This window comes from Uranotaenia lowii, unplaced genomic scaffold (genome assembly GCF_029784155.1).
Source record: "Uranotaenia lowii strain MFRU-FL unplaced genomic scaffold, ASM2978415v1 HiC_scaffold_827, whole genome shotgun sequence".
NCBI classification, from domain to species: Eukaryota; Metazoa; Arthropoda; class Insecta; order Diptera; family Culicidae; genus Uranotaenia; species Uranotaenia lowii.
This window is the reverse complement of record NW_026598786.1, coordinates 1-8274: the sequence shown is the minus strand read 5'-3', so window position 1 is coordinate 8274 and position 8274 is coordinate 1. Positions and strand designations below refer to the sequence as shown.

The 8274-nt window shown below is 37.6% G+C and overlaps 1 protein-coding gene across 1 annotated transcript; it reads left to right on the top strand.

Annotated features, from left to right (window-relative positions):
- Positions 1–3764: 3764 nt before the first annotated feature.
- On the top strand, positions 3765–5459 carry LOC129760912 (metallophosphoesterase domain-containing protein 1-like). Its single transcript, XM_055758593.1, has 4 exons — positions 3765–4064; positions 4714–4814; positions 4871–5022; positions 5101–5459. Exons 3-4 carry the CDS (start codon positions 4915–4917, stop codon positions 5368–5370), a joined length of 378 nt encoding a protein of 125 aa, XP_055614568.1. The 5' UTR covers positions 3765–4064; positions 4714–4814; positions 4871–4914; the 3' UTR covers positions 5371–5459.
- The last annotated feature ends 2815 nt before the right edge of the window (positions 5460–8274 follow it).

The window sequence follows — 8274 nt, the reverse complement described above, 5'->3', positions numbered from 1 at the left end:
GAAGGCGGATGTCACTGATTCAACGAAAATATCCAGTTCACATCGCGGTGTACCAATGGAAAGCCTTTCAAAATCGAATGGTTCACCGTTTAACTTCGCCGCCCTGTTATGGCTAATAAGGAATCGTATCAACCCAACTTTTCGCTGATAGACCCCGCACCGTTTCTACTGATGAACGCTGGCCAAAAAAACCCAAGCCAAGATCTGTGTTAACCAGTTAACCGCTTTATGACCTCACTGAAGTCTGTTTTCATTTTATCAACGTCGATATGGTGGCTAATGAATTCAACGACGGGCTGAGCTCCGTTGATTATGTGCTGTTAAAGTTGTTCTATGGCAACACAGAAAGGGTGTCTTCTATACTATATTAGTTCATCCATATCCACCCCCACCATATCCACCCCCACGTTATCCTTTTTTTTAATTTTCACTGCAGCAGCTTCTAAGCTCCTTAGCATAACTATCCGAGTATCCAACGAACAATAACTATAGACTTATAAGTCTTGAACATGAGCTTTATCAACATTCTATGACATGTAACGCTCTTTGATTGAGTTTTCAACATCCAACTCTCTCTCACACCGAAATTTTCAAAGCAACTAGGACAACCAGAAAATATTAAATTTATTCATCATAAGTTTTTCCATTCCTAAGTAAACAAGTTTCAATTTCCCGGGTCGATGAATCCTTTTTCTATGAGGCTGTATGTAAACCGTTTATCTTTATCTAATCACCAGGTTTCGAACATCGGTCTAATGGTTCATGTTCGGTTAATTGACAGGTCAATCGACCAAGCAGTTCTCTCTATATGAGCAAATCCCGTTTCGTCTATCGAATCAAGGCTTCGTGCGTTGATCTTCATCTCTGTGACTAACTGACATCAGCCGAAAACAGGCTTGATTTCCTACATAAACACACCCGAGCATATAAGGTTCAACAATGATTTTCTCGAGTCATCGAACGCCATCTGACGCATATGCCAACATAACCTGATTTCGAATAAATCCCCGCATCGGTCAAAAACACAAGAAATTTACTCCCGGCATTAACTTCACAAGGTTCTATATTTTCTTCTATTACTTTCAAATTTCCAATATTTCATAATATGGTTGGCATTTTCCTGTCGATTTTTTTTTTACTTGCAGTATTTTACTTCCAACTTTCATATGTTTAGCACCACAAGTTCAATATCAACTATAAACTTCGAACTTTCAAACCACTACCAACTTTTATCTTTGATTCATGCTTTTCAGAATCCAATAACCAATTGCAAACTTTAGTTAAAAAAAAAACAGTTAGCAACTAACAAATTCAAATTTCAAAGTTCTTTTAACGGATAGGTAGCTACCAGAAATACTTTTTCGATCACGTTTCAATAATTGTACCATTCTCACATTTCAGAGTTTCATTTCTTGCATTGCATTTTCATTAATTCAAATTCTGCTATCATCTAATCTGTGTTTTGAGTCCCATTTGCTCCCGAAGTCATCATACAAATTTCTTCATAGTCTAGTCTTCAATTTCATACTTCCTGTTTATCCATTGACTTCTCTCATTCAAATCCAAATATGTATACAATATTTCGGATATTTTTAAGCATATTTCAACTACAAGCTGTCAATCAAAGATTTTTTTCCTATTCCAGATTTAATTTGGAATAATTGCTAAAAGACTGCAAGTTTTATATTTCTTCATCCAACTGTAATTCTAATATCCAGTTTAACTTGCATCTTCATGCTTTCAAGGAAATTTCTTTTCAACAAATATACAACACATTAAATTATATTTTTCAACTTCTATCTTCACCTCTTGACCTTTAAAGTTCAACTTTCCACTTTTTACTCACTTTTAATTTCCTCTCCTATCATTTCGTTTATTCCAATTCCTTTTGAAAACTTCAAAATTTTCACTCAATTTTCAAATTTACCTTTCTATTTTGTTTTTCAAGCATCATTATCCTAATTACGCTCCTTGCAGATCACAATTATTCATTTTTCAACTTATAAAATCATCATCTCAATCTTCATAAATAAACATTTCGGCCTTGATTTTGCAACATTTTATCTGCTATCTTTCAACTCATGATTTCCCAATAGTTTACACGTTTTTGTGAATGGAAGAATATTTATCTTAGATATTTTCCAACCCAGTCAAACATTGTCAACTGGCAGCCCAGTTCACAAGCCTTCGAATTTCTCCACACATTGATCTCACTCTGTTTTGAATGCACTTTCTTTCTCTTTTGTTCGACCATCGTCGTTCCTTCTTCCATCTATAAACCATCTTTCCTTTCTTTTCGCATAGCAGCCAGCAGGGTACCCGCATTTAAAGCGGGCCATAGACTACACAAATTGGCCTGTACAAATTCGATGATTCCGCGTCGATTGTTTGATCTATGCTCGCCCACACACTATACAAACATATTTCACGCGAACACAAATGATTGCTGGCGAAAACAGCAACAGCAACAAAAAAAACCATCTCCACCCCGGCTGGGAGAATGTTTTGTACAAAATATTTCGATCCCGACCGATTTTACTCCAACCGCTTGGGCGCTCATTCAAGCAGTGCCATACACTATGCAAATCGTGCTCACAGCGACAAAATTTCATCGAATTTCATCGCATTTGTACAAATGTTGTGTAGTCTGTGGCCCGCTTAAGCGATATCAGAGTTTTCCACTCTGCCGGCTTTCATCCTCTTTCTTTCATCCGCATTTAAGCGATTCTACTTTTTTCCTGCTCTCCCGCAGAATAGAACAGAACCTTCTGTCATCCGCATTTAAGCGACTGTTCTATTTCCTTCCAATTTTCATGTTCCTGCTATTACGCAGAATGGTGTCAGACTTCCAATCTTCCGCATTTAAGCGACTGACCCATTTCAACTTACATGAATTCAACTTCTCAAGCTTTTTTATTCAAAAATTTCTACGGAAATACTTACATTTTCATCCTCGTCGTCAAATGTAGTATCGAGCTTGGGCCGTCGCGTAGGAGACGTCCTTCTCCGTTGCTCTCTCCAGTATAACTAACTTCATGTTCATACTCTCGCATCAGTCAGTAGGTGCAGAGCTCTGAGCCGTCAAACGTAATATGTATGATTTAGTACAATACTACAATGTCGTAGAGCAATCAGTAGACCCGAGTTCGATTCCTGGTCGAGGAATTTTTTTTCATTTATCATTCATGATCATGATTGCACTAAACGGTGAGGCGTAGATTAATCAAACAAAGCAATAACAAAATAATCTAGGTCTGTTTGTAGAATTCAAAGAATTAACACATGCTCATACATCATGTTTCTGGTGTTTTGTTTGACGGATGATGCTTTGATGCTATTAGCCGTATAATGTAACAATAAAAAAATCAATCATGAATGGTTTGTGCAAAAAACATCCCCTCGAACAGGAATCGAACTCGAGTCTACTGACTACCTCTCCGACACCTTACCAAAAGGCCAAATCGACAGACGAAACAAGCCTAGCTGTAGCTCTATTATTCAGTTGACTTCATCGAGTTGAATTCCCGAATAGCAAGGACCATGGTAATAATATAACTGAACAATAAATTTCAATGGAACAATCAACTTCATCGTAATTTCTAAATATTTTTAAACCACTTTTTATTATAAAACCACCATCATTTTCAAAGTCACCATGAAGTATGTCGTTATTTCAAAATATTTCATAGTTGTCGAAAATATGAAAAGCACAGTATCACAATAATTTTCTTGTGACTATTATTGTTACTGTGTACTTCATGATAAAATCAAAATTCAAACCAAAATGAACATTGTTAAACTTTTGCATTTTTTAGGTATTTGCAAATTTTCGTGTAGAAATTTGATTTGTTTGACCCCGCGACCGCGCCATTTTTTAAAGTTAAAATTTTTCCAATTCAGTATCTGGTGCCAGTACTATCGTTAATCAAACCGGAAATATCATGAAATATCCATCCTCTTACGGAAGATCCAACTCCCGCTTGGAAGAACTTTCCAAATTCCAGTGTGTCATTAGAATCGAAGCTTACCCTCCGACTGGGAATGTCCCCGCCAACAAGATCCGGGTTAGTATGTCGGATACACTCTCACTTTACCACCATATCAAGTTGGACATTCCGGCCTGGGGGAGGAAGACTGAAATTTGCTGTATCGTTTTCTGTATCGTTTTTTTACTGTTCGGCAAAAAGCCAGCAATTGTTGAAAAGATTTGTAATCGTTCAAATTTAAACTTTAGATGATCCGTTTCGTGTAACGAGTCATGTAACTCAGTTGGTTAGGTGCTTTTTTTTTTTTTTTTTTTTGTATAATGAAGAAGAAAGAATAGCGGCCCACCACACTCCCCCACACCAAAAGGCTCAATTGAGCCTCCTGGTAATGGACGCTACTGTTCTCAGCATGTCTGGCAGCAATGGACGAAATTTTTAGATTTAGCTATATTTTTAGAACAACCATTAATCAAACCATTTTTATTTATCAGCTTAAAAACTTTGACGAAATTTGAGCGACTCAATACGCCTGATCATGCAGGAGTTTGCCAGAGCAAAACAAAACCTAATTAAATCATTGTTTTATGCAAAACAAGTGCTTTTCAGCATCAAACAAGTTTTATTAAAAATCACTAAATAAGATAGTAAAATTTTGAACCTTCGCACTGGTCGGTAGATTGATGAGAGAAATTTGACGTTTGAAAGATTTTTTTCTTTTTTTATTCAGTCTTCCTCCCCCAGATTCCGGCTGGAGATATCTTTGTCCATGCGGTGATTTCACTCGGTGCGGGAAGTTGGACGTGGTCATCGATTTCAACAATCGGCTAGGTAAAAACTTCATTCGAACCCAAATGATGAATCTAACCAATCGTATTTATTTTTAGAAAAAAACTACCGCAAAAACACATACTGGTCATAGCGAGAAATCATGAACTTAGCTTCGATCGCGCAGCCCCTTCAATATGGCACCGGAGGCTGCTGCAAGAACACTGGTTCTACTATTGTTGACGAAATACCAACACTTGGTCATTCGAAGGTTTGTGATGGTCTCATTCATATATTTCTTTCAATTACAAATTTTGGATGTTTCATTCCTAATTTTTCTTCATTTCAGGAGAGCCTAGCGGAGGTAGTGAAAAAGGAAAATATTCATCAGTACTTGAGCAATTGCACCTATCTGCAGAATAAGTACATTGAGCTATATGGTCTTAAAATTAACGGCACGCCTTGGCAACCGGAGTTCTGCAAGTGGGCCTTCAATGTGAAGGGCGGTAAAGATTGCCTGGAAAAGTGGGAGAATATTCCAGAAAATATTGATATCTTGATAACCCAAACGTTGGTCATGGAGATCTTTTCTGTTCAGGAGTACGACCCGGCTGTGTAGAGTTGCTAACGATAATTCAGCAACAAGTCAAACTACGGTATCACGTATTTGGACATTTTCATGAAATCCAATAGCCATATTCTTGTGAGATACTCAAAAAAATTATAATATACTATAAAATTATTTCGAGTTTCCTTTTTAAATTCAGCAGTTTGCTAAAGTTATTCTTATTTTAAGGAATAATATTCCTGTTTGGTTGTGCTTTTAAAAAAACGTAAATCAAAATTATTCCAAGCACGACTAATCAAGAATAAAATTCCTTGAAATGAGTAATAACTTAAGCAAAATGTTCCAATCAATAAATTATTCATTGTAAACCATGAAATTTCACGGTTCAAACAATATTTATAAACCATAAAATGACCATGATTACCATCTTCGTTAAAACAATGTAATTAAAAGGGTTTTCATGGTTTTACTATGAAAAAGTGGAAGCTGTTGTCACCATAAACTTCATATTTTTGAGCTTCCGAATGTATGGAAAATCGCCATTTTTTTCATGGTCACGCTGCATAACAATACCCCTTTTTCATGGTTATTCTCGCCAAAACAATGAAATGTATGGTCGTAAACTATGAATTGTAATGTGCATTCACGGTATCGGGGACAATAATAATCATTGTGTAAACCGTATAATTTATGGTTTGTGAATACGGAATTCATGGTTTTTTCACCATACTTTTTGCTGGAGTCGAAGTAATCCAGATATAATTAAAGAAGATCTAGGCAATCATAGACTTTAAGTTCAGTGAAAATAAATTTAGTTCATAACTGCTATTCAAACCTACAAGACGCGTTTCCTTATCACAAGCGTAAGTCCCATAGGTTATGGGCCCAGGTCACGTCGTTTGAAAATTTTTGAAGAAGATGATTCCAAGGGACTATCCAGTTCGAAACCCAGGCGGTGCAAGTAGTGGTGCGGATTTTACCGAAGGTCAGGAGTCTGGAGGACCAAGAGAAAATGGTCAGATTCCCGGCAGTAGAAGCGGTGGATCCCATCATGGTGAGCAGCGAGTGGTTCGATCCGGTGGAGGCGTTACCTTGGCCATCGAGAAGTTAAAAGGCAGAGACAACCCAAGCAACCAAAAGTTCGGATAACATTCCTTTATCAGGTTTAATCAGCTTAATCGAGTATGATAATACAACTTCTTTTCAGCTCAATTTTTAAGTAGTTAAACGAACTTTAAAGTTGAAAAAAAGTTCGCATAAATCGCCAAACAACTTCTAACCAGCTTCAAAATCCACTTTACAAGCAGCATAAAAAATTGAAAAAATTACTCTTTCGCTCCTTCAATTGCCTTCTCAAGTCCGCTTATTTGTTTCATATTAATCAACCATATTTGTTACTAACTCACATTACATTTAAAAAACATGTTCTTACCAAGCCTCGAACCCGAGCTCACCGCTTGAAAGTTGAGATCCATACTTGTTGCCCTATATAAACATCATGAGTAGGCAACGATTTTACTCGATGTGATGATTTTCTTTAAAACGACTTTCAGGTTCTTTATTTCTACTTAATTCCCACTTTCAAGCTGTTAAAAAGTTCTTCCGGAACTTAATGTGTACTTCATATAGTTGTTTCCCAAGTAACGATGTGTTTATTTATGCAAACACGTTTTGAAGTTTGAAAAAAGTAGATTTTAGCGTTTAAATCTACTTCAAAGTTTCTATAATACGAAGTTGCTTTTAACCGCCCGTTGGGACTAATTAAATACTTTCAAGTTTACAAAATAGTACAACAGAGACTTTTTACGAACTATTGAGCTGTACAAAAAGACTTGCAACCCTTTGATAGCTACTTGATTTTGAAAAAAATGAGAAGTACGTAACAAGGAAATTGTTTTTCTTCATACAAACTTTAAAGTTCCCAAAAAGTAGAAACAGAAACCAAAACAGTACTTTAAAGCTTTTTTTGAGTATTGGCTGAACTTGATAAAGAATGAAGTTCCATGGACCTCGAAAAAGCATTTTTAACAGCAAAAAAGTTCCACATAACTTTTGTACAGCTATATATGAACTTATTAGTTCGTTCCTTAAGTGATATTCGAACTTTTGGTTACTTGGGCTATGTATCGTGGGCTTTCTCCATGAAAATGAGCCTGATCCGGGATTGTTGCTGGAATGCGGTGATGCCCAAGGAAGGTGAAATCGTGGACGAAGAGACGGACATGAGGGCGTTGTCAACGATCTGTCTGAGCCTGGAGAAGACCAACTTCAGTTTAGTCATGGATGCGAGAAGCGCAAAGGAAGCATGGGACAAGTTGAAGACGGCTTTTCAAGACGACGGTATCTACAGAAGGATTGGGTTGCTACAACAACTCGTATCGTCAAGGCTGGAAAATTTTCCAAACACTGAAGCCTACGTTGATGCAATAATTTCGACAAGTCACAAACTGTCGGAAATTAATTTTCCTGTGAGCGACGAATGGTTGGCGTCAATTCTGCTGATGGGGTTGCCAAAATATTACGCCCCGATGGTGATGGGACTAGAAGCGTCCGGTCAAGTCCTGAGGTCCGACTTCGTAAGGAGCAAAATATTGCAAGACGTCAAGGTGAAGCAAGATCTTCGGAGCGGCGCAGATGAAGGAGCTCTGTATTCGAAAGAGCAACAAAGGCGACGAGGCGGCGTTAAGAAAGGCGTTTGCTACTCATGTGGCGAAACAGGTCATTTTGCGGCAAGTTGTCCGAGTAAGGCCAAATCGATGAAGAAGGACAGGAAGCGAGCAATGTGTGCTACATTTGCGATGGGCGATGTGGATCGGAACGAGTGGTATTTCGATTCAGGCGCGACTTGCCACATGGCGAGAGGTGAGGTAGATTTCCAATCGAAGACGGAAATTTCCCTAAATGTTGGTACCGCAAACAACGACAGCATGTTGGCGAAATCGAAAGGCATCGTCA

What these genes read in the sequence shown, in the direction of transcription:
- LOC129760912 (XM_055758593.1), top strand. Translation starts at nt 4,915, where the DNA reads ATGAACTTAGCTTCGATCGCGCAGCCCCTTCAATATGGCACCGGAGGC. An exon ending in CAACACTTGGTCATTCGAAG is followed by an intron (nt 5,023 to 5,100) that starts GTTTGTGATGGT and finishes TCTTCATTTCAG; the next exon opens with GAGAGCCTAGCGGAGGTAGT.